The 27,015-nt window shown below is 38.5% G+C and overlaps 1 protein-coding gene across 4 annotated transcripts in view; it reads right to left on the bottom strand.

The window, feature by feature from the left end:
• Nucleotides 1-25,368, bottom strand: part of LOC127445387 (E3 ubiquitin-protein ligase RNF166) — a 27,032-nt gene extending 1,664 nt beyond the window's left edge. For 2 of the 4 annotated variants that reach the window (XM_051705473.1, XM_051705555.1), the window contains exons 1-5: nt 24,984-25,368; nt 5,704-5,860; nt 5,177-5,289; nt 1,808-1,922; nt 1,509-1,616 (exon numbers count right to left, since the gene is read on the bottom strand). In XM_051705473.1, the coding sequence (XP_051561433.1) occupies nt 1,509-1,616; nt 1,808-1,922; nt 5,177-5,289; nt 5,704-5,860; nt 24,984-25,153 (663 nt within the window). In that variant the 5' untranslated portion in view covers nt 25,154-25,368. Of the gene's footprint in view, nt 1-1,508; nt 1,617-1,807; nt 1,923-5,176; nt 5,290-5,703; nt 5,861-11,262; nt 11,300-24,979 lie in introns of all 4 variants that reach the window. The other 2 variants (XM_051705706.1, XM_051705637.1) reach the window with 2 other exon arrangements.
• Between the last annotated feature and the right edge of the window lie 1,647 nt (nt 25,369-27,015).

The following is a 27,015-nucleotide window of genomic DNA, read 5'->3' as shown; positions in this document are numbered from 1 at the left end:
AAGCGGGTTATTGCGAGAAAACAGCGGTTCTGTTTACATGCACTGTATAAGCGGCGCACACTTTACTCCCGTATACATGCGGCTCAGTCAGTAAGCAGCTTTCTCCACAGCAACGTGATTTTCATGCGACACTTGTGTAAATAAAAAATATTGGATCTGAGGAAGACTTCACTATTTTACTCTCTACTCACTATGTTGCGTCGCTTTATTTCCAGATATTCCAGAGTTGTTGCTGTATTTGTTTCCTTCACTTTCAGTCACCACCAGAAGCTGAATTGCACTGCAATAGTGGAATTTCCCTCTTACATAAAACTCCGGGATTTCCCCAAGCATATATGCAAATGTTAGGGACTGTCGCTATTTTTCATTGATGTGTATAAATGGGTATAGTTGATAGTGTATGTGATTTTCACACTGTACTTCCAGAAATGTTGAATTCTATCTGCTATGTTGACATGTTGTTGGGCTCCATCCTATGACGTCTGTTATCCGGTCTGTTTCACGCACGCGCACTTTTCAAAAACCCATCAGAACGCCGTTTATGTGTTTACATCGCCACGTTAAGCCACGTTCTCCAAGAGAAACCTACTGTAGGTGTGTTAAACCGCTTTGTCTTAATCCCTTAAATGCCGTAAGGAAATCAGCGTTCTTGTTTGCATGACGTTTCAGAACGCCGCTTTCTGCTAAAAACCTGGAATAAACCGTTTTCTTAAGTGCATGTAAACGCTGTCACTGTTTAAAAAGTATAGCCACAAGATGTAAACATTATATGTGTTAACATGATTAAAGTGTGATAAAATCAGGGATTTACCGGTGTTACGGCTTTTATCAGAGTACAGGGTTTACCGATGTTACGTTGTCATGACAACAAAGTTGTAAAATTGGATACAACTTTACACGGATATGGTTTGTAAGTGATTTTGTCACACTAAAATCATGTTAACACGAATAATGTTTACATCTTTTGGCTATACTTTTGAAACAGTGTTTTTTATTGTTTATGGACTGGCCCCATTCACTTCCATTGTAAATGTGATTTATTAATAAACGAGGGATGAGTGGAAATTATTTTTTTTTGTGGTAATTAACATTATGCCACAAATGCTGTTGATTGAACTTAACTTGTATTGAACCCGGAACATTAACATTACCACAATGCATAAAAAAAAGATGTAAATTGTACTGTATCTATACATCATGGTTCTACTTGGTTGTGCAGCCTTTAATTTATGCTGATTTAAATAAAAAATAAAAATTCATTGTACAGTATATTCAGACAAGAATGGGCCCCGCATTCTCTACCATGCCCTGGGCCCCGTCCCATGCTTGGGACGGCCCTGTCTATAAACAATAATTCATGTTAAGTATAGACGCAATATGATTAGGTAATTTGTCTATTTTTTCTTAGCTATCTAAAATAGCACCAAACGAAGCCAAAGCAGGACTAGGCTTGAAACAGAGTGGAACAAACTGAGGATGTAGCAATGTAAAATATGAGCTCTTCTCACCACAAATGTGTCATAGGAGAACTTGTGCCGGTGGAGAAGATGCTGCAGGAAGTTGGAGCTCTTGTAACTGGGGTCGCCCCACGGCATAGCTGAACATACTGGACATACCTACAAACAAAAGACACAGGAAAACACCACGCACAAATCATGACTTCATTTAAAACACAGAAAGCATGACAGCAAAACAGGACTTAAAGTGACAGACAACCCAGGAGTCAAATAATCTTTCATCCTTCCTGTTGTCCGTTTGCACTAGATCAGATTGTAGCGTACAGTTGAAGCCAGTAATACACACTCACCACTTTGCTGGTGTCATTGCGATGGTTTTCCATGCAGTGCTTCACTAGTTCCTGTTGGTCCAAGTTGCGAGCGCCACAGTAAGGGCACACAAATGTGGAGCGATTTGGAATATTGCTGTTAATGGGTGAAAAAAGCAGAATTTCAGCCTGATATAACTGTATTGTCTGAAGGATTTATATCAGAACTATTTTTATCATAAATAAACCATAGCTTTGGAGCAAATGAGCTGAGTTGTGCAACAAACTGATAATCAGTGCTCTCATGAATAATGCATACATGCAACCGGAGGGCGTAAATCTTTATATGCACAACTTTCAAGTCTACATAAATTGATCCAAGTGCGTTCTGTTAGCATTAGTTCTTGACCACCCAAAATTTCAGCAGCCTTGGTTCCACAAATGTTTCTCCTGATAATTTACTTCATAAACATTTTTAAAAATATATCCTCCAATAAAGAGTTTTTAACTATGAACCAAACCAACCAGCTCTGAGATGAATCACTAGGGGTGGTTAAAAATATAGATTATCCGGTGCATCACAATCGTCATTTGAACAATTTCGATATTGATTCTCAAATCCCAAGATCGCTCTTTTACCCTGTGCAACCCTTCACTACAATGCGAGGAAATCCTTGTATCTGCAACCAAATTTTGCCCTAGTTTTCTGTGAAGAAAATTAATGGAATTTTATTTCTGGAACCCTACCATTATACTCTATTTAGTCAAAAATTATATATATAAAGAACCATAAATCACATTCTCAATCAATGCCAAGGAAATATGAAGGAGACCATCAAACACAGCCTATAAATGTACCTCATGTTTACTATTCCCCTCAAATGTTTGGTTACCTGCGGTGGATTAGTCACTTGGAGCCACTCCCACTTTTCAAAATCCAATCATCTCCCGCACCATAAAATCAAGTCCCAACTCAGATTTTTCTCCTTGAATATTCTGTCTCACTCGAAAAGTCAAATTACAATAAGTAAAATAGGATGCCAACGCTATTTCATGTTGACTTCGAATACTAAAGTCCATCTAAAAATACTAAAAAGTACATAGTTCTGTACCTTTCATTTTTTTGTTTGATTTTCAAATACTTTCTTGCTTCAAAAATCTAAGTTTGTAATGTTGTGATTGAATTTGGGGCTGGTTGGTTTGGTTCATGGCCTAAACTCTTTTATGAAGGATTTAAGAAATCCCTATGGAGGGGCCTGGGTTGCTCAGTGAGTATTGACGCTGACTACCACCCCTGGAGTCGCGAGTTCGAATCCAGGGTGTGCTGAGTGACTCCAGCCCGGTCTCCTAAGCAACCAATTTGGCCCGGTTGCTAGGGAGGGTAGAGTCACATGGGGTAAGCTCCTCGTGGTCGCGATTAGTGGTTCTCGCTCTCAATGTGGCGTGTGGTAAGTTGTGCGTGGATCGCAGAGAGTAGCATGAGCCTCCACATGCTGTGAGTCTCTGTGGTGTCATGCACAACGAGTCACGTGATAAGATGCGCGGATTGCCGTATCAGAAGCGGAGGCAACTGAGACTTGTCCTCCACCACCCAGATTGAGGTGAGTAACCGTGCCACCACGAGGACCCACTAAGTAGTGGGAATTGGGCATTCCAAATTGGGAGAAAAGAGGATAAAAAAAAAAGAAAAAAGAAATCCCTTTGGAAAAAAATGAATGAAAAAAAAAACTTATGGAACAAAGATGACTAAAAAAGTGGGTGGGCATTGTTGCGCTCATTTACATAAGGTGTCATGAGAAACATTTTCAGAGTGGCGTACTGGTTTGCATTAATTAAGCGTTTTTACAATCTTTTTGTGCCATGTTACCGCAAAGACTGCGATAAATAGCCGTGTTGCAAGATGGTTGCAGTCGGTGACACACTGGGAATACATCAACATCCTCTGCTTTGATGAGCTAATTAATTCTTATCCTCTCCTCATTCTTCCTGTGCTTCAAAGGAGGAGTGAGGCCCGACAGAGATGCACACACATAACTCAACCGCCAGACATCCAATTGGACTTTTATCGTAAAACTTCCAATGTCTGTCTTCAACTGTCAGACATCAGTTTGACATCTCTAGATCTAAGTATACCTACACTGCCAGTGTGCGGATCTAAAGAGAAAAAAGCTGAAGTCTGAGATGTGTCCTGGATCCATGATTTCATTCTGACTGTTGTCCCAGAGTGTGCTGAGCGCTTCAGAGAAGCATGAGTCATCCGGCAGCATCCTTGTAGAGTCTTGTGGGAACGGCTGCACTTCAATGTGGGTGGTACGAAAAGGAAACACTGTGGTAACCAGTGTTAGGGGGTGACACGTTACAATGTGTGCTAGCCAGGCACGTCACGACAAGTTTCCATTGACAAGTAATTTGTTTGTCCCAGGGGGGGTCAAGGTTTGACTGGTTAGTTTTGGCAGTTAGCCCTTGCTGGTAGATGCAGTAACTACACCATTAGGGGCCATTTATAAAGCCCTGTTCACACCGCTGGCGGCATCGAGCGACAAAGCGACACGATCCCATTCATTGTCAAAGTATAATGACATATTAGTTAGTATAATCTGTTATCAGAATTTCCAAAGCTACTATGGCCAGAAGTGCAGTCCACCAATAACATTAAAGCGACAGCAGTAGGAACACCCACCAGCGACACAGATCGCAGAGTCTAGTGACACCAAGCGACAATGTTGTTTGCAGTGTAAACGGGGTTTAACGGATGTGTTTTTGTGTCTGCGCTAGTTTTTAAATGGATTTTTTGAATGTAAACATGCTCTAGTCTAGACTTTGACACCTTAGCTGCGTCTCCCTGTTTTTGCAACATCTTGCACAGGAATGGCACGTTTTTACGACGTGTCAATTTAAAAGATTCCACATTTTGCACTGCTCTTACCTTTTTTAATGCCGTGAACAGCCCCTTGTGTGGAAGTTCGGTAGCGCAATATGACAGAAATAGAAACTATGAAGCTGACAAAATGTCTTGCCACTCGTTGAGGCTGGTTAGGACATAAAAAATTACAAGGAAGCTATAATTGCATTTTACTTGATCGTGATAGACCTTGTTAGGACACAAATAATGAGGTGTACTCAGATTACTTTATGGAACTTTGCGTGTTTCACATACATTATGCGCATTACTTTTCTATTTATTTAATTGATTTTCAGACAAATATAATTTAAAACCTCTTCCTTCCCCATAGCGTAGTCATGGGGAACCTCCCGACAATCGAAAAGTGTTGCTCCCCAACATCAACTTTCAAATTCAAACACACAAGAACAGATATTGACTACATCTAGATTAGGCATGGAGGGTTACAGAATAATTTCTGTCTGCTAATAACACAATGGACATAAAAAGACCCCTGGAGATCTGTTTACCTGGGAATGGGTTGTGAGGTGGGGACCACAGGCATGAACTTTGGGCAGTTGGCCATCTGTTCCTGAACCTTTGTGCAAGATGAGATATGAGACCTCATTTTGACCAGGGTGACCTGGGAGTTTCATAGAGACAGGGGAAGGTAAAGTGAGAAACTTAATATGAGTAGAAGTTTTAACACCTCAATTAAGGGCCTATAACTTCTTAATTTCTTAATGTATACAGTGCAAGTCTGGTCTTTCCTGGCCATGTTTTGCTGACTTTATATTTCTAAAATATCTACAAAACTGCTGCATCTAATCACCAGAGAGTTCCTGGCCTCGAGAAATCTTTATCTTGCATGCGTTCTGGTATTGCCTCCTATGTGAATGATACATGTGATACTGCCTTTGAATTAGCCTAAAATGAGTTGCCTTAGGACGCAGCATAACTAAGTTGCTACCTTTTGGAGCAGCCTTTGAAAATGCCTTAAAATACTATGTCTGCAGCTCACTTAGTTTTGTAACAGAGCAGTTTGTTTGTGACTCACTTTTTTGCTGCACCCTCTGCAGGGTGCCTTATACGAAGACAGCTGCTTCTCCACGCTGGAGGATTTGTCCACTTTCTTTGGATCGAAAGGCATGCGGCAGAGTGGACAGAGAGGTGAGGTCACCTGGAGACATGGCTGTAGACAGTCCCCACAGAAACTGTGAACACACACATGAACAAACACATCAGAGCTGGTAGCACGTGGGTTAACTTGAAGATTGCTGGTTTGATCCAATGCTACTTGCACGGCTATATAACAGCGGAAAAATGCTGCTGCTAAATCTACAGTACCATTTCAAAGGAAATCATATTTTAACTTGTGAGCCATGAGATTGCAGGATCAATGTCATGTGATCAGAAAGATGCAAACTAGTAAGATAAAAATAAATAATAAAAGTAAGACAATAAATAGACAATGCGTCTTTCTATTGCATTGTCTTTGTTGGTTACATGCAACAACATACAACACGACATCGCAAACAAATAACTCTTATAAGCTGGTTCTTTTTAATGAACTGGTCAAACGGACTCACAGATCAGTCTAGAACTCGCGAGATATTGGCAGGTACATATGGAATCTGCAATCGCGGCAAAACTTTGCAGATTTTCGTAAAATTCAAATGCCCGTCATTCACCAAGTTGTGCATATCGTCTGTTCCTCGCGTTTTTGTTTTTGAAATACTTTGATACTAATTTTCAAGAGAATATTTTCAGCTACCAATAAGGCCACATCCACACTAATATGTTTGGTTTTGTTTTGAAAATGCATTAATTTCGCTACGTTTACGCCTCTCATTTGCGCATAAACAGCAACATAATCTATGTTAGACTATAAAAAACTGATTGACTATTCCACAAAGATCATATATGACAAACATTAACTGCACTGAGGTTGATGCAATTAATTCATTTTATTTTTTCCTAGCATAACACCACACTTTCCCTTGGTGCTCAACCTTCCCCCTGGGCGCGATCTCCGAAGCAGCCACAGGATGCCGCATATAGCGGAACATATGTGACTCGATTGGACTAGAACAAGAAGAATTTAGCCATGTGAATGCAATAACATGCAATAATCGTTTAATTACTGAATGTACAAAAACATTTTTGGAAGTTCAAAATAATAATCCATTTAAAATCCTCTTGGCTCAAAAATCTGAGGGGGCACGTGAGCATGACGCCTCTGTCACTAGTCCATTTTAAATGGTCACACGGTTTGGCAAATACATTTTTTAAAGTACAAGTTTCCATGTAGTCTCTCATTTTATGCAAAAATAAAAGCTGCACGCATATTAATGATCTAAGAATTTGCTCAAATCTGTTCAAAATGGGTTAAGATGTAGTAAAGCACATCACACCATGTCTTGACTCAGAGGGTCCTAATATATGTCAATATCAGCAAAAATGGCTGGTGAACTTGAAGTGGTAGCCTTGTCACTCTCTTGACGGATGAGGCAGTCATTTATCGGACTGCAAAAGCAATGAATCATTCTGGGTTTTTCCGCCAGGGCTACACCACGTTTTATGGCACTGTTGAATGCAGGGCCAGAGCCAAACACAAGCCACTCCATCACTGACTATAGAGAACTGCAGCACTGACTAACTCGGGATAAACAACACTCCTAATTACATAATTTAATATCACTATTCAAGTGTTTTATCCACTAAACATAACACATTAATGTATGCATTGTGCTACATGTATCAATTTTAAGAGGTTAAACTTGTGATATGGCTGATATGGGTTCAATTTAAGACAATACACTTACATTTATATTTATATTACAATCTACAGCCTCAGTGTACAATGCAAGTTAACTGTAATATTACAATAGTAGGCCTTTGCACTGCAAACAATTATACTGTAATCTAAAAACACAAAATGAGGATTCAATAATTATGGGGATGAAATATACTTTATTGAACATGAAAAAAATAAGCAGAAACGTGCAATATAACAATTACAATAATAAACGTTTAATCGTTTCTTTGGAAGTTTAGTTCTCATAGAGAGATGGTTACATGCTAAACAAATTAATATGCACATTACTGTGCTATGAAATCTGTAATAATTAACTTTTGTTAATCGTAACCAAATAAATCTGACGTAGTGCAGCTTTAATATGACAAGGTGTCTAAAAAAAGGAAAAAATAAACAAAAAACTGTGTGATGCACCACAAAGGTCAAAGATGTACGTCAAGCACGTTTACATAGAAAAACACAGCAGACGCATGCAAAACCACGTGTGAACAGCTCCTAACTTGCACTATACATGAAAAACTGTCCCGAAACCCAACGATTGTCCGGTCCTGCTGGGCTCGGGTCAGGTTGAAGACCTCTATTGCGCGTGTTGAATAACTGAATTGTGATTCTGGTATTCAAATACAGGCTTGTTGAACGGTCCCTAGTTTATACAATAACATGTAGCTACAGATTAGGGCTAACAACAGGGCTGAGAAACGAAATTTTTTATTTTTCTCCCCTTCTTCTCACTAATTTCGCATGCCCAATTCCCAATGCGCTTTAAGTCCTCATGGTGGCGTAGTGACTCGCCTCAATCCGGGTGGCGGAGGACGAATCTCAGTTGCCTCCGCGTCTGAGACCGTCAATCCGCACATCTTATCACGTGGCTTGTTGAGCGCGTTACCGCGGAGACCTAGCGTTTGTGGAGGCTTCATGCTATTCTCTGCGGCATCCATGCACAACTCGCCACGTGCCCCACCGAGAGCGAGAATCACATTATAGCGACCATGAGGAGGTTAATCCAACGTGACTCTACCCACCCTAGCAACCGGGCCAATTGGTTGCTTAGGAAGCCTGACTGGAGTCACTCAGCACACCCTGGATTCGAACTTGTGACTCCAGGTGTGGTAGTCAGCGTCTTTACTTGCTGAGCTACCCAGGCCCCCGAGAAACTAAATTAGAATTTTTCTAAGAAAAGTCTAATTATATTCCATGGTTTTTATATTTCAAAAAACCTCGTTTGCACGTGTAGACTAACCGAATATTGATTTTGGTATTCAAATACTTGCGCGTTGAATGGTTAACCGAATAATGACTATCCACGTCCATTAATATGTTTTAGTTCGCTACATTTACACCTCTCATCCACAATAGACTGACGTTTTTCTCCACCGAAAGCATTTTCGAAATTACTGCTTACTTCAGTTATAGTAAGCAGTAATTTCGAATATAAAATTTGAATTATAGAAGTATTTTAAAGACATTATTTCAGGTAGGTGGAAAAATCTGCAAGACGGCTTATTTTTAAATCAACGTTGTCTCCTACATCCACAAGATGGTGCATTGAGTCAATATAATCCAATCAGTAATGCGTTACAGCTATTGTCTTTTTACAAAGAACATATATATCTGACAGTGGACAAAATTCTCAAATCTGAAGTAAAAAATAGAACGAGAAAAAAAAATGCTTCAATAGTAGTAATAGTAGTTCAGTAGTCTATACTGGTGCCATAGTACTACCACAGACTCAAGCTTTATAATGCTTGCGGTATGTGTTTTTCAGTAAATACAGTTGTATGTATGTGCCTAATGCTTATGCAACGAGATGCTGAAAAGAGAGCAAGGCATAGTCAAGACACAACCACCAAAGACCTCCACCTCTGGGGGGCCGTTCACTCCGAACGCGTACATCTTTTTTTATGTAAGCATGCGCTAGATGGACATCTTTGACCATTGCTTTGTGTTTCACTGTTTTTTCAGCGTCTCGTGCAGGACCAATGCATTTTTAGAGGATGTGTCAATTGAAGAGGAAATTCAACCTTTAAAACGAGTCTCAAGACACCCGTGTTCTGTTTTGTTTGTTGCACTGCATCTGTTTTACCCCAAGAATGTTATCAGCCTGAACGGCCTGATAACGGTAAGTCATCATCAGTGCTTGGCAAACATCTAAAATGTGCATTTATCTTAAATTCGACGAATATCCGAATTTTACTTTGACAGCCTTAGTGTGGATGTGGCCTGAGTGATATCGGAACCAGAATCTTTAAATTCCTTACAATTCCCAAACATGCACTAACCACCACTAGGCAATGACTCTGACAACAATTAATATCTGATGAACATTGTTTGGTGGGGAAAATAATCCCGTTAAACCCATTTCCTGTGAGGGAGAATATTTCACTGAGAGTGTGAGTTGGCCTTGTTTCCAGTGCGAGTGCTGCTGACTCTTTCCCACTATACTGCACTGGTGTTTGGCACAGAAGATGTAATGAGAGCAAATGAAAGCAGGCGGGCTGGGTTGGATCCCATCAGCTGCCTCTTTCTGTACAGTTCCAGAGTTTATCAGGTTTACGACAGTCCACAAAAGAATAATTCACCACAAAATGAACATTCTGTCATTATTTACGCAGCCTCATATCTTTCCAAACATCTAAGCTGTTATTTTTTCAGTGGAATGAACAAATTGAGGAATTCTGAAGACTCTTTACGCAGCTTTTCCCCCCATACAATGATAGTTCATAGTGACCATGTCGTAATGCACTGGATTAGCTCGGCAACTCTGTTGTTCCTTTGGGTGTATAAAACAAGATGATATTTCACCACAGATTGTGCAATCTCTGCATGTGGTCCTTGAGGGTTATCATGCTCTGTTGATTACATTCAACATACATGTTGATTATATATATATATATATATATATATATATATATATATATATATATATATATATATATATATATATTTGTAGGAAATGCTTTGAATCTTTTTCAAAACAATTTATCACCTCATTTATGATGGCATTAATTTTCCATGCTACAAAGAGACACATTCACTAGTCTCCAGTGGCAAAGCTTCCTTACAATACATTTTAATTTGTCTTTCTCTGCTGTGGGTCTCCCTGTTACTGTCTTCTCTCCACTTTCAGCAGCTCTCGCCATCATCTTCTCTCTCAACACAACAGAATTCCTGCTTTGCCATCTCATTTTGCTGTGGAGAATAATTCAACAGGTTTATCAGCTCTGGAGTTAACTAAGTCTGCTTGAACGTGCCACTGAAACAAACATTCAGATCCATATCCACCAGCCATCTGATACTATACAGCAAGAGCCAGAAACAGCCTCAACTTTAAACCAGCTTCGCTTCTGGTGATTTAACAATACGATGAAAGACAACATGACCCATGTAGAAATCATAGAATCCAGTAGTCTTAGACAGTGTCTATTTACACTGTGCAAACAGCCAACCTAGTTAGCAAAGGCTATTTTTATTAACTGCTCAGACAATTTACCCTTAGTATATTCGCGTATGACTTCTATTTATCCTTTGTGTGAACAGCATCTATAACTACTTGCATTTAGAGTAAACAAGATGCTATTTGTTGCTATTTACACAGAATGCAAACAGTATCTACCACTCTTTACACTCAGTGTAAATAGCCACTGCAGTAAATTTCAACGCAGCACCCATGGCGTGAGACACTGAAAAAAACAGCAAGACAAATAGCATCAAAGACATCCCACTGACGCATGTGTGCACAGGCAAACAATTAAAGGGTTAGTTCACCCAAAAATGATCATTCTCTCAGCATTTACTCACCCTCATGCCATCTAAGATGTGTATGACTTTCTTATTTCTGCAGAACACAAATTAAGATTTTTAGAAAAAAATATCTCAGCTCTGTAGGTCCATACAATGCAAGTGAATGGTGACCAGAACTTTGAAGCTTCAAAAAGCAGACCAAGTCAGCATAAACATAATCCATCAAACTCCATGAATTTAATCCATGTCTTCTGAAGTGATCCGTTTGGTTTTGGTTGAGAAAATACCAAAATGTAACTTCTTTTTCACCGTACACCTTGACAGCAGTTTCCTTGGCGATCATGATTTCAACCTCCATCCTGGAAATGCTCACCATTGTTTAAGCTTTTCACAATTTTTGCCTTCACTAGTTCATTTAACAGATGAGTTTTTAAAAGCAGAAATATATATTCTTAATGTGAGATCATAAAAGCTGAATGCATCATACGTATTAGCTAAATGCTGTTAAAAATAGATTTAGATCAAGTATAGCATATCACACCACAGGATATGTCAACTTTACAAAAGTATTTCATGTCAATTACCCATTTATTATTACACTGTTTATACTAGAGTAGCATCTAAATATTTTAATGTACAGTAGAAATGATGGATAATGGTAAAACACTTTTGGGATCTGGCATAGTAAAAGAGCATACCATGTGAATTGGATCAAATAAGCCCTGATATTATATGCTTCCAATATTTGCTAATTATCTGATCAGCAATATATTAACAATATTGCGCATCCCTGATTCCCTGAATATAATTTTCCATTCTCAAATAAAACATGGTAGTGAACACTAGGAAACAAATAAGTTAATCACACTGGTTAAAGAATGAATAATGATTGACTGATTATAAATTTCGCATTATGAGCCAAAATTACAACACAAACATGGCGTGGAGATATCAACATGACGTAAGAAGCAGCAGATACACTAGAGGTTTCAAACAGTCACCATTCACTTTTAATGAATGGGGGGAAAAAGATGCAATAAAAGTGAATGGTGACTGAGACTACTATAGTGCTTAATACTTTGTGTTCCACAAAGGAAAGAATGAAAGTCATTCGAGTTTGGAACCAATGTTTAGGAGATCAATTCCTCTTAATACAGCATGATTCTTGCAGAAAAAAAAAAGAAGAAAAAAAACCACTGGTATCCTAATTATCCAAGATAAAAAAAACACCAAATGAATCAAGAATAAATAAATAAATTGAACAAATAGAAAAAAAAAAACAAGATGAAAGAAAACCATAAAGGCTATAAAAGCAAGGATAAATCTTTAGGGATATCCCTCCTACTCTAGAGATTAAATGCAGCATTGCTCATTCCATGAAGCTGTCAACATTCGAGTGTGGGCAGTTCTGTGCAAAGCCCAAGACAACATCAGAAATTCAAGCCCACATTATTTTTGAGGGCAGCCCACTACAATTTAATCAATATGCTACAGTAACCTGGCAGGAACATATGGTGGAATTGGCATAGCAGCAAAAAGATTTGGACAGCTTTATTCACCTATTTATAATGCCATCTAATCTGTATTCTGTCAGCAGGTAGAGCAGGCAGTGCATTAGAAAATGATGTAGAAATGTATGCCCTTTGATTTCAAACCCCTAACCCTCAGTATTAAGCAAACTACTCTCATAGAATTACATTGCCAGTGTTTCCCCTCAGATTTTTTTTCTCTCGCAGCGGTGCTGTTGTGCTTGTGCCCACGTGGAATAGCTTAAAATGACCTTAGAATCATTTTAGATGGGTTATTCGTGTTCACCTTGTCAAGTGTGTGTTTATTTACTGGGAGCTTTTGACACTTGAAAGGCTCTGGAAGCCCAGATAGCTGTAGTAAAAACTGTCAAATAATGAAATGCCTCAAAGCAGAAAATTACTTAAACAATTTTTATTAAACATATACAAATAGATAATATAAAGCACCCCTAGATCATCACCGATCCTCCACCTGGTCATCTAATGGTTAGACGCAGACCTGGAGAGGCCTACAAGCCAAAGTGTCTCACACCCACTGTGAAATTTAGTGGAGGATCGGTGATGATCTGGGGGTGCTTCAGCAAGGCTGAAATCGGGCAGATTCGTCTTTGTGAAGGACGCATGAATCACGTAAAAGGTTATCCTGGAAAAAAAAAAAACATACTTCCTTCTGCTCTGACAATGTTCCCCAACTCTGAGGATTGGTTTTTCCAGCAGGACAATGCTCCATGCCACACAGCCAGGTCAATCAAGGTGTGGATGGAGGACCACCGGATCAAGACCCTGTCGTGGCCAACCCAATCTCCAGACCTGAACCCCATTGAAAACATCTGGAATGTGATAAAGAGGAAGATGGATGCCCACAAGCCATCAAACAAAGCCGAGCTGCTTGAATTTTTGCGCCAGGAGTGACATAAAGTCACCCAACAGAAATGTGAAAGACTGGTAGAGAGCATGCCAAGATGCATGAAAATCAGGGTTATTCCACCAAATATTGATTTCTGAACTCTTCTGGAGTTAAAACATTAGTATTGTGATGTTTAAAAATGAATATGAACTTGTTATCTTTGCATTATCTGAGGTCTGAAAACACTGCATCTTTTTTGTTAGTTTGACCAGATGTCATTTTCTGCAAATAAATGCAATAAATGACAATATTTTTATTTGGAATTTGGGAGAAATGTTGTCAGTACTTCATTTTACTCAAACACATACCTATAAATAGTAAATCCAGAGAAACTGATAATTCTGCAGTGGTCTCTTAATTTTTTTCCAGAGCTGTATTTATTATCCAGTTTATTTCCTAATATCAAACATCATTCAAACAGAACATATATTACACAGGAGGACAACTTTGTCTAGAAGTCTTGGAGGTCCAGAATTTAAAGCCCTTTATGAACTTTCCCATGTATTTACAGTGAAATTACATAGAAGCACGGGTAACACCATACTGCTCCTCATTACTGTGGTTAGGTCAATGTAGCTATGTATAATAATTATAATTTTATTTATTTATCACACATTATACATTTGCACATATACAGTGAAATTATTTTTTTTTCACAGAGGTCAGAGTGCAGGGTCAGCCATGATACAGCGCCCCTGGAGCAGATAGGGTCAAGGGCCTTGCTCAAGGGCCCAACAGTGGCATCTTGGTGGTGCTGGGGCTTGAACCCCTGACCTTCTGATCAGTAACCCAGAGCCTTAACCGCTGAACTACCACTGCCACTACTTTTCGCATATCCCAGCCAAGCTGGGGTCAGAGCGCAGGGTCAGCCATGATACAGTGCCCTTGGAGCAGATGGGGTCAAGGGCCTTGCTCAAGGGCCCAACGGTGGCATCGTGGCAGTGTTGTGGCTTGAACCCCTGACCATCTAGTCAGTAACCCAAAGCCTTAACCGCCAAGCCACCACTGCCCCTAGTCAATAATAATAACACTTTTTTTATTTTTTTTTTTTATTCCTGGGTAGTAAGTGTTATTTTCTCATTGCTTATGCCTCAAAAGTATTAAAAAATGGCTATTATTCCCCACAAACTTTGCTTTTGTGACCAGGACAGTGATATTTTGAAATGGACCTATTTCCAATGAGAAAACGGGCGAATTTGTGTCTTTTTGTTCACATAAAGTCAGAAAAAACAACATATGAATCCAAATTAACATGTATTTATACCAAAGTAATATTCAAAGCCGTGCTGGTCCATAATGGTAACAAGTACCCGTCTCTTCCCCTGGCTCACTCAGTGCACCTCAAAGAGGATCACAACAGCATCAAGACCTTGCTGGACACCTTGAAGTATGATGAGTACGGCTGGGAGGTCATAGGAGACTTCAAAATGGTGGCATTCCTGATGGGTCTCCAAGGCGGTTTTACCAAGTTTCCTGCTATCTTTGCCTTTGGGACAGCAGGGACACCAAGGTGCACTACCACAGGCGGGACTGGCCACAGCGGACCAAGTTCTCTGTGGGGAGGAACAACGTCAAGTGGGAGCCACTGGTGGACCCCCGGAAGGTGCTGATGCCACCACTGCACATCAAATTGGGCCTTATGAAACAATTTGTCAGAGCTCTAGATAAGGAGTCGGCAGCCTTCAAGTACCTTCAAGACTTCTTCCCTAAGCTGTCTGAAGCAAAGGTCAAAGCCGGTGTCTTCGTCGGACCACAGATAAAGAAGGATTTTGGATTCATATGTTGTTTTTTTCTGACTTTATGAGAACAGAAAGACACAAATTCGCCCGTTTTCTCACTGGAAATAGGTACATTTCAAAATATCACTGTCCTGGTCACAAAAGCAAAGTTTGTGGGGAATAATGGCCATTTTTTATACTTTTGAGGCATAAGCAATTAGGAAATAACACTTACTACCCGGGAACAAAAATTGTGTTATAGTGAATAAATTATAGTCTTTGTTATGAAAAAATAACACATTTAGAAACTTTAACTACAAATGCCACAGTTGTAATAAAAATGAAGTGTAATAGATTCTACATAATAGATTAATATGAAACTGTAATAAAAAGAATTCCCAAAATACCACCGTTGCTCTTACTACTGTCAAATCGTGATACATTTTAGTGAGGACGATGATGTGTAATTTGAAAAAACCCTTATTTTTGCACATAGCGAAGTGTTGCTCTTTTCCTCCATAGTGCTGTTTAGCATGTCTGGGCTGTCTAATATTTAAGAGGTATAAATTCCTACATAGTGCTTTAAAGGAGACCTATTATTGCCCATTTTACAAGATGTAATATAAGTCTCAGGTGTCCCCAGAATGTGTCTGTGAAGTTTCAGCTCAAAATACCCCACGGATCATTTATTATACCATGTTGTAAATGTCTCTTTTTAGGTGGAATCAAAAACACGCTGTTTTCGTGTGTCTCTTTAAATCCAAATGAGCTGCTGCTCCCCGCCCCCTATTATTATACAGACAGTAAGCGTAAAAATAACGACATAGCTCTGGTCTCTGTGAATACAATCAGAGACAATGGTAGCTTTAGCTGCATTAGCCGTGGAATCAGCTAACAAGCACATTCGGAAAGGCGATTTGCAAACATTGACAAAATATAAAGTGCGATACTAAAGCTGGAACATGAACAGTTGGTACTGATCCATGCTTGAGAATGAAATTTTTGGAAAATCCTGCCTTATATTTGTGGCAGCGGGGGCGTGGTCGAGCACCCGTCCGGAGAGAGAGAAAGCGGTAAGGGCGCTTACACCTGAGCTAAATTATGTCTAACACCTGTCTCTAATTCCAGTGAGCTGGGGAGAGCGGCATATAAACAGCCACGCCACCGAGAGAGAACAACACGTCAGTCCAGTGTTGGCGTGTGTCCTGAATGTCAAAAAGCTGCATGTCTTTTAAGAAGTTTATGTTTATGGAGAGTTTTTGTTATTGGTGAAGCTATCTGAGTGAACCCAGGAAAACACTAGAGAGAGTGTACAGGCTGTGCAGAGGGCAGAAAATAAAAGCCTTACTTTGACGGTGTCCAAGCTTCCCGACTCGTCCTTTCCCATGCAACCTTCACAATATTGATCCTCAATCACAAAGCAGTCTGGTGTAAAATGATTTGTTTTGGGGCACATTTGCTTCAAAAACAAAACTTGTCCACTGCGTCTTCAGTGGCTTTGATGCCAGGAGTACATGAAGACTCTTATGTTCACTTTTACAGCCAACAACAGAACACTTATGACGCTTACGAAGCGGAGACATTATTCTTCTCACCGTAGCTGCTCCTGCGCTTAAAAAAATGGCGGACTGTGTGTCGATCACTCAGGGGAGGATATATGATAATAGGGTGGAGTCCGTCACCAGTCGTGGGTGAGGCCTGCTCTAACGTGACGTCACGTTAGAGCAGAAACGAAAACCAATCACTTTGAGACACTGTTTTAGATAAATAGAAATATAAGAAAGAGGAGTGGGTGGACTTTTAACATTGTAGGGTGGTTGTGTACACACACTGCTGACTCACATTTCAGTTCAAACACCATGTAAAAGTGAATTTTGCATAATAGGTCCCCTTTAAACTCAAAAATTCTCACTAAAATTCAAATGGGTCGCATCAATTTTGCGGTCTGCACCGCGATATCGAGGAAATCTGATGTGTGCGACCCAGAGATACGGAGCAGACCATTGGCATGAGTGGTTCTGTAATGGCTTGCGCGAAAACCAGGCTTCAATCGCATCCTGAAAATATTGCTGTAACGCAATATGACTGTAACGTCTCGGTGGCTCTGAAATTTAGCTTGGGCTGCCAGCAGAAATGTTCCAATGGAGGGAGAACTATGGCATTGTTCTTCTCTGCTGTCCACGACCCCACCGAAAGGACCAAGCAAGTGTTACGTTGTGTCAAGAATATTAATGAACCATGTGAAATTTCAGCAGCTGCAGTTTCCTGATGAAATGAACACTAGAGGCGCTACAACAACAAATAACTGTATTCACTTTCACACAAATCACGAGTAAAACAGCAGATTATCAGTTCATAAACACTTACTTTTCACCCTGTTCCTCACACAATGCTATTTTCTTACATCTTAACACTTTACCTGAGTACATTACTTGTGAAGCGATACATTTTAACGTCTGCATTATATAATCAACTACATACAATTGTTCGCAAATGCACAAATTGCACAGTAGCTCAACTGATAAAGCATTGCACTTGTGATGCAAAGGATCGGTGTACGAGTCCTGACGAGCACGAGTCGACACGTGAGCCGAAAGTGTCACAGAAGCACAACAAAATGATGTGGTTGATTCAGCAATTGTGTTTTTAATCTCACATTAGCTTTTTATGACACTATCGTTTATGTTTAGGTTTAAGGTTTAGGATAGTGAGACTGATTTGGTTGATTTAAAACAAGATTGAGCAGGGGTCTTCAACAACTTACGGACCAAGGACCCCTTGGTGGGTAGAGAGACGGAGCCGGGACCCCTGCTATATACTGTATAAAATTGAGTGTTGCGTTTTATGCCTATAAAAATGTGTATGATAGGCTACCTTATTACTGTATGTACTTTATGATGTTTATATTGCAAAGCTTTTGAAATAATCATTAGCAGGGGTCTGCAATGTTTCTGACATGAAGTGACATTTTTCTTTTTCCTTGTTAATCACTGTTCCATACCCCCTCCTTAATAAAAAGAAAAAGACAGATATATAGACAGACGGACAAATAAACAGACCCTGTCCATGCAGAATAAAACATTTTTCATAAGGTTACTAATATGGAGTCTTCATCTCATGTGAGTGATCAATTTTATAAATATATTTTAAAATTAAATTTCATTAGGAGTAAAACTTTGCAATGAGGAAAACAATGACTGGGTGCACCTTTAATTATGTCGTTTTGAGAGTCACCGTCTTGTGTGTGTGGAACATTAAGGACCATGTATGCCAGTTTGATAATCTCAGCGGTAAATATTTATTTACACCAGGCAAGTAGGCTATTGTTCTGAAAGCAAAACGCAACTAATAATAAAAGAAACTGTAGGCTGTCATCTGCTCAACCGCACAACGTGAACAACGCAAAGCAGGCGAGTTTACTTACGCGACCCTCTACTGCAGCACTGCTGAACCTGATGTGTTGCGCTTTGAGCAGCGTGTGATGAGCATGGGCGCGTGAATGGTTTGTCCGTGCTGCGCGCTTCTGCTGACTAGCTCAGTTTCGTCACACTTTACTAGTGTTTAACGTTCCAATCTTTTCATTAGGATTAAAAAGAAAAAGGACGTTTTGGCATGCAGGTGCCAGGAACTTCAACACATCAATGGATTAAAATTCATACATCTAGCTATCGCTCGTGTGCGAGTGATTATATAATGCCAATTGTGGATCAAACAATAATTGTGGACCCCCTGAGGGTCACGGACCCCCTATTGAAGACCCCTGCAATAGAGCATTAACCCAGAAGAACATTTAACTTGCTTTTAGTGCCACAAACTGGACATTTCACCCCAGAACTGACAATATACTTGTAATGAACCTTGTAATATCATTTAGCAAGAATAACACCATGGTCACATAATTTTCCTGAGATCAGGCTGGTATTAAACTGGTATTAGGAAGGAAGCAATCAAAACTCACTTAAAGAATGCCTAGGGTCAGAAAGGACTTGTCAGGAACATATATTCTTGTAGCCTTTCTCTGTACTGTACTTGTTTCCGAGAAGTAAAATTCTGCACACAACCCATTAGACATGACTACGTCTGTATGGAATCTGTGGCCACAGAATTACGAAGAAAACCCAGCAGATTCCTCCGAATTTGAACAACGCACATTCACTAAATTCTACACATCCCCCACATCTTGTGTATTGGCTTTCGAAAGAGTTTTGAATGAAACACCTGGTAAAAATAAAATAAAAAGTAAAAGGTCAAATTTAAATAGTTGGGCTATTATGATAAAAGTGTAGCAATATCAGCATTGTTTAACATGCTTTACTTAACATGAACTCTTCAATTTCATGCATCCAGTTGAATAGAGCTTTCATGTTAGCGGGACTTTTATTTTGACAGACCTCTGAGTTATTCCTGTTTTTACGGGTTAGTTATATCAAACTTCCCATTAATGCTGGGATACTCCCGTCGCGACTCTCGAGCTGAAATCTCCGAGCTGCACCGGAGGAGTTCATTTAAGTGTTAACAGCCGTTTATAGTCTAAACACACTGCATGAAAATGAAGCACCAGCAGTGTGTGTTGCGTTTGTGTGAGTGTGTGAGCATGCGTGTGCGTGTGTGTGTGTGAAGCAGATGACAGAGAGCAGAGCAGCACCTCTTGTTCATTCTGTAGCTTGCAGCGCACATGACTGTATAATATTTAATTCAATTACATCCTTCTGCTGTTTAAAGATCACACTTGGCCATATCCAGAGGTTTTTTATTTTATTTTCAAATTGTCATTGATTTCATCTCAAAACTGTCACATCTCATATCATTTTACTAATGGCAGCATACTGTAATATGGTACCGAAATTAGCAACAAGATGATATCGTACCATTTTTTTTGGTATTGCGAAACTTCGTTAGTACCGGTAAACTGCGTAACCTTAGTCTCTGTACACTGTACAATGCCAATAGGCTTACTAGCTAGCTAACTATCTGGCTAGCTCTCTTAGTTTGGTCTATATTATTATTTGTTTCTCTTGGCTAGTATAGACCTTTTTCACAGACTGCGATGAGGTGTTTCCGCCTTATTTAACAGCGTAAATCTAGCAATTTTTTTATATTATAAATTTTTTAAATATTGAGTATAAATTGATAACATTATGCTTTGTGTTATATTACCCTGGAATTTGTTTTTAAAAATGAGTTAGCACAGCTGTGAGGGGGTTTCTGTTACAGCTGTTGAGAGAGTGACAGTAAATTTGGCATCTTCTCACATCTGACTGTTTTAATCCACCGCTCTCTATTTTTTATTATGAATATTATAAATATTGCCTAAATTAACATTCAGTTCTTGTTTATAAATTAGAAATGTTTATTTTTGTATTTCAAAGCTGTGGGGCATCTTGAAATGTTCAGTAAATTGAACCTCAATTGTTTGAGAAAAATTGCATGCATGATCCCAGGCTACTATATTTTGAAAAACTTACATTATAGTAAATTAAGCCTTACAGTATTCCTGGTATGTCTATAATTCATGGGGTAAATATCTTTTGTAATGGTAACTGCATACAGTATATAAAGTGTGTACTGAACATGGAGCATTGTGCCTGTTGGCTCCTCTGCAATATTTACACTGAGATGTTCATGGTTGCTGTAGCTACCTCAACTGTCCAGTTGCAGAGCACTTGTAAGCAGATCCTAATAGCCAATCCTGAATACGGGTGGAAAAGCAATCAAGCAGTCTAAAGTTCGGAGAGCACGCAGAGCGGATAGGAGGAGAGAGAGCGAGTACATGCAAAAATGTATTCATCTTTGCACGAAGATACATTGCTTTACAAAACTGAGTTCAAGCGCATCCTAGCATTTTGCTTCAGAAGACATTAATTAGACCACTGGAATTGAATGGATTATTTTTATGATGGCTATGTGTGCTTTTTGGAGCTTCAAAAAGTTGCCACCCATTCACTTGAATTGTATGGACCTACAGAGCTGAGATATTCTTCTAAGAATCTTCATTTGTGTTCTGCAGATGAAAGAAAGTCATACACATCTGGTATGGCATAAGGGTGAGTAAATTATGAGAGAATTTTCATATTTGGGCGAACTATTCCTCTAATCAAGTTTTTTTTTTTGTTAAAGATTACAATTCAATTTGATGGAATTTTGTTATGAAATTGAAATGCATAAATCTTAAAAATATGCACAAATATTTTTGAGTGGAAAAAGCGTTCACTGAAGTTCAACACTTTTGTGTCATTTGGTGTGACACCTACAAAAATACCTCACAGTTGCTTTGCCAAAGTCTTTTGGATGGCTAAATTGGCCACTCTTTGGTCATGGAGCAGTATTGCCCTTTTCATTTCCAGAACAAAAGATACAATTAGAGACGCATTTGTCAGTATATCTCAGCTGCTTCAATTCTGAATCAGTCTCATGTGCTTTGTATTTTGGTGCCTTTAAAGTGCTGATTCATGTCATCTCTGCTGTATTTTGTGAAGAATAAAGCAAGTTTTCCTAAATAGAGATTGCCATGCACCTGGAGGAATGATAAGAGCATTACTAGGAGGAGAGGGTGTTATTTGTCACCTAAATCATGCAAACACCCTGGGACTGCCCTTGCCCTTTCAGGAAAATGAATTTTTGATAAGGGAAGCACAGTAGCCTGCACACAGCTGCTTTAAAGCTCAGGGTTCTTTTTCCTTAAAAAAAAAAAAAAAAAAAAATGAGGGGATGTTGTTTAGTTTTAAGACTCAGGAAAGCAGCGGTCAGCACAATTCCACAAAAAATATTTGTCAAATTTTTTTTTTTTTTTACTTTATATGATGATGAGGAAGGGTGCAGCCAAATCAAAGGAAACCAAAACTGAAAAGCAGCTTAAACTGCTTATCATCCATCCCTCCAATAACCTAACACAGACCAGTGGTGGTGCTAAGAGATTGTCCTGATATTGGACATTTAATGCATAAAGGAAATTTCTTCAGTAAAGAGATTTTGTGGATCACGTCTAGTCCACATGGATTCTGCACACTTTTTCACATTTTCTGTACTGATTTTGAGGGGAAATCTGCAGAATTTTGCAAAGTGGATTTAAATGACGTAAAACAAAGACTGATCTCGCTGTTAATTCGGCGACAGCTGGTCAAACGTACTTCAGCTAAAATCGCTCTGTGCTTACCAAAATTTAAACCCCTGCCCTCAATGGCTGAAGCTGAAAATGTTGTTGAACAAATGGGCAAGTTTATGAGTGAAATTTCCACAGGGTGGCGCCAAAAGCGAGTTTCTATTTTAGTTGTAAATTATGCCAAGCAGTCACCCTAACCCCAACCCTGAGCCTAACTGTCGGTAAAGTACAAATGTAATCTTAGAGAGGAAATGCAACCTCGGAATCACGCTCATCACTGATTATGTGAACGTGATTACTTCCTGGTGTCCATGGGACCAGAACCCGTGTCACAAAGGTTGCTTGTGCGTCGTGCTATCAGTAGCTCAGAGAGAAAGATGAACACATTTGAATTCAGATGGCGAATGTCAGCAATTCAACAGTATGGGGGTAGATTTCAAGATACATTAACTTTCGAGCAGTATGATCTTTAATCTAGCCAGCCAATCAAAATGTACCACCTCATCTCTGATTGGCTGAAATTCTGGCACATTATAATGCTGTGACCTTGTTGAGCAAGCAAGCAGTCAAAGCTATGAGCGCACGCAGAATGGGTAGTAGGAGAGGGCGAGTGAGATCTTGCACATGCAAAAAACAGTGGAGTTACATAAGTTTCAGAATTCGGTGCAAATTCACATTCAAATAAACTTTATTCAAATGCAAAATTAATTTTTGTTTCCTCAAAATGCATTCATCTTTGCAAGGAGATACATTGCTTTAGAAAGTTCACACGCGTGCAAAATACCTTTTTGTGCACTCAAAATATCTTCTTGCGAGAACTGTGGCACACATATTACTCTATATTACTCCATAGACGCTAAGCATTCACATCAAAAACACAGTATACTTTGGGCTTTATTAAGCGTTAGGGCACTGAAGACGCAAGTTTGTTAATTTAGCAAGAAGAATTTCCCCCCTTCTAATCTGTATTCTGCCAGCAGGTACAACGGGCAGTGTTTGAAAAAAGGTTTTCAAACTTTTTGATGCCAAGAAGCCCCAAAAATGATGATCTCCTCTGAAGAACCCCCCAATATTTTCATGTATAAAGACCAGAGAAAATTTGAAAAAAATGCTGTGTGATTTTATAAAGTCAATTTTAATTATTGGCTTTTATATTGTTATTGTGCTAAAGCCAAAATAATTTTTTTTTATTTATTTTTTTATATCCCCTTTTCTCCCCAATTTGGAATGCCCAATTCCCACTACTTAGTAGATCCTCGTGGTGGCGCGGTTACTCACCTCAATCCGGGTGGTGGAGGACAAGTCTCAGTTGCCTCCGCTTCTGAGACTGTCAATCCGTACAATTTATTGTGCATGACACCGCGGAGACTCACAGCACGTGGAGGCTCATGCTACTCTCCGCGATCCACGCACAACTTACCACGCACCACATTGAGAGCGAGAACCACTAATCGCAACCACGAGGAGGTTACCCCATGTGACTCTACCCTCCCTAGCAACCGGGCCAATTTGGTTGATTAGGAGACCTGGCTGGAGTCACTCAGCACACCCTGGATTTGAACTCGTGACTCCAGGGGTGGTAGTCAGCATCAATACTCGATGAGCTACTCAGGCCCCTTGATTTTTGTTTTTTAAAGAAAAGGAGGGACAAGTTGAAATTTATTTTTTGTAGTAATTAACATTTTGCAACAAATGCTGTCGATTGAGCTTAACTTGTATTAAAGCTTATCTCTAACTAGAAATTAACTAGACTATTATTAACATTTAATAATAATCAATTATTTAATTAAATAAAATGTGACTATTGAAATTCCAAACCATATTATTAATATTAATAATAATAATAATAATAATAATATACATTACACTTCATGCCACCCTTGATTAGTCTGTGCCCCACATATGCCATCCTACTCTAAATAAAGTCTGGACACGCCACTGGATATTAATCAAGGAACCGATTCAAAAGAACGATTCATTTGCGAATCGACACTCGCAAATACCACTCGCGGCTTCTCGCGACGCTTTGTTCTCTCCAGCGCACCGCACGCGACCGTCACAGGCAGTGAAACTCAAGAAACCCGAAGACTGATGTCTACAATGTTTATTTTTTCTACAAAACGTAAATAGTAAAATGATATGCTCATCACAACATGCATAAACAGACAACGATGCCAATGTCGAGCTGATGTAAACAACAATAACAACAACAACAACAACACAAATAAGAGCAGTTTATCATATTTAAAGAGTGACATCACTGAATGACTCTTCAATAACAATAAAGTAATAACTACACAGTAAATGATACGTACACTTATATAGTAAGAATGCTATTTCGTGAGGTGGTGATCTACTGTTTTAACGACCCTATGAGACAAAGAGGTCGATGCAACCTCCAACTGATGCATAAAATATCTTTGCAATGATCCCACTTAAGTGATACACATGTATGCATGCCAATGCCAGTCTCTGAATTTATGCATACACTGTAATTAAAAATATTTTAAATGCTCCGTACTCACGTATGCGCACAGCTGGCGATGCTGACAGGTTTGTGGTACACCTCCAGACAGATGGGACAGGAGAACTGGCTCTCCAGACTCTCCCCAGGTGCGGCTGCTGCGGCTCCGTTTTGCTGCTGATGCTGCCTGATCTGAGCGGCGGACACAAAACTGCGGAACATCGCCATCATGAACACAGAGCTCTGGCGCAGGATGAACCGCTAATACTCCCGATCGCGCTCGCAGCCGATAGGATTCCGTGTTTTTAACGTATAGCTGGCTGACAAAAGGATGTATGCGTCATTTGATACAGTACCTGATCCAATACTGTTAACCGAGGAGGACGCGCCGTTGTTCCATAGAAGTAAACATTACAAGGGCGCTTTAACAGAACGGTGTCTATCCGATTAGGTGAACGAACTGCTGGGAGTTGTAGTTTTATTGCCGACCGAGTGTGCGGAAAGAGAGTGCAAAAGAACTACATTTACCAGACAATGCGTTCTGAACGATTCAACGGAGCCTGGATAGATGGCGTCAACACAATCTGAAATGTTGTAAAATATCGTTAATAACTCATATTTTAACATTCAATTCTGATTTGCTAAAAAGAAAATATTTTTGAACAATCTTTAAAGGTTGTTTTAGTTATATTAGTGTAAATCAGAATCAGCTTTATTGCCAAGTATGCTTACACAAACAATGAATTTGTCTTAATAATATTTTTTATAAATATTATTATAATTATAAAAAAATGCCTTTTCTTTTTCTATCCCATGTCCATTTAAATTTATATTGTTGTAAAACTATATTTAGTTTCTTTGATTTAAAAAAAAAATTATTATTATTACAGCCAGGGTTTTAACAAACAATATATATGAAAAAATTACAAGTGCACAGATGAAAATTAAATAATAAAAAATTATAAAAAATGGAAAAATGTGCATCAACATTTACAAAAATAGTTTAAAGAGGGAGCACAGGTTTACAGTCTTAAGAGCTTTGGTGTTATTTGAAGACGAAATTGAATGTATGCTTGATTTCTTTTTCAAAACTCTAAATCAGAGCTTTTGATTACTGAATTTGCTTCTGTGAAATTTGGTAAACAGCAATAAAAGATTGATAATAAAATATTAATTTTATTTTGTTTTGCTGATGCTATAAAAACCAAACATTATCCTTAAATAACATAGAGAAATCAAAAAGTGAATTTTCGTTAGTAAATAATAATAATAAAAAAAGTCTATCCAAAATAATTGGGTAAAATGTGAAGTACAGATTCATTTATGGCATCAAAAACATAAATAAAAAAAAATAATAATAAAAAAATAAAAAATAAATAAAATAAAATAAAAAGAGCAACATGTCTATCTATACCTATTTTAAACATTTTTAAATACATTTGGCTGGGTAAAATCTATGCAATATATTTATTATTATTATTATTATTATTATTATTATTATTATTATTATTGGTTGCAATTTATTTATTTTTTATAATTGTTATAATTTATTTTATTTTTTTGGATCATATAGTACACAATAAAAGGGTATTAGCTATCAGTGTTTTAGAGTTCTTTAAAAATTTAAATATGGTTCAACATCTTTCCTTAAAATAAAAAAAAAAACGTTTTTATTTTTTTTTGGAGAATTTACATTTATGAATATAATATTTTGCAAGAAATAATGATTTAGTTGTAAAAAATTGTTTTTTTTTTAATGGATATAATTTCACAGATTCACCAGAAATACCAATTTTTGGCTAATACAGAAGTTTTGGGATATATTCCTCTTTTTATTCTTTTTTTTTTATGTGAAAAGTCATAATTTTTTTTTCCCAAAGAGGCCAGAATACTTTCCATACTATATCACTGAATCTGTTATTCCAAAAGCTTATACAAGCAGGTAAAGAAATCGGTCTTATTCTTAATCTGTTTTTATTTTGTTTAACTATTGGAAATTCTACTCACAAAAAGACATTGATCAATAAATAAATCTGAGATCTTTATGAAATTTTCCATAATAACGTTGACTATCAGATGACGCAAGCGTGTGG

Source organism: Myxocyprinus asiaticus, chromosome 1 (assembly GCF_019703515.2).
Source record: "Myxocyprinus asiaticus isolate MX2 ecotype Aquarium Trade chromosome 1, UBuf_Myxa_2, whole genome shotgun sequence".
Taxonomy (NCBI): Eukaryota; Metazoa; Chordata; class Actinopteri; order Cypriniformes; family Catostomidae; genus Myxocyprinus; species Myxocyprinus asiaticus.
This window is presented reverse-complemented; position numbering and strand designations above follow the sequence as displayed.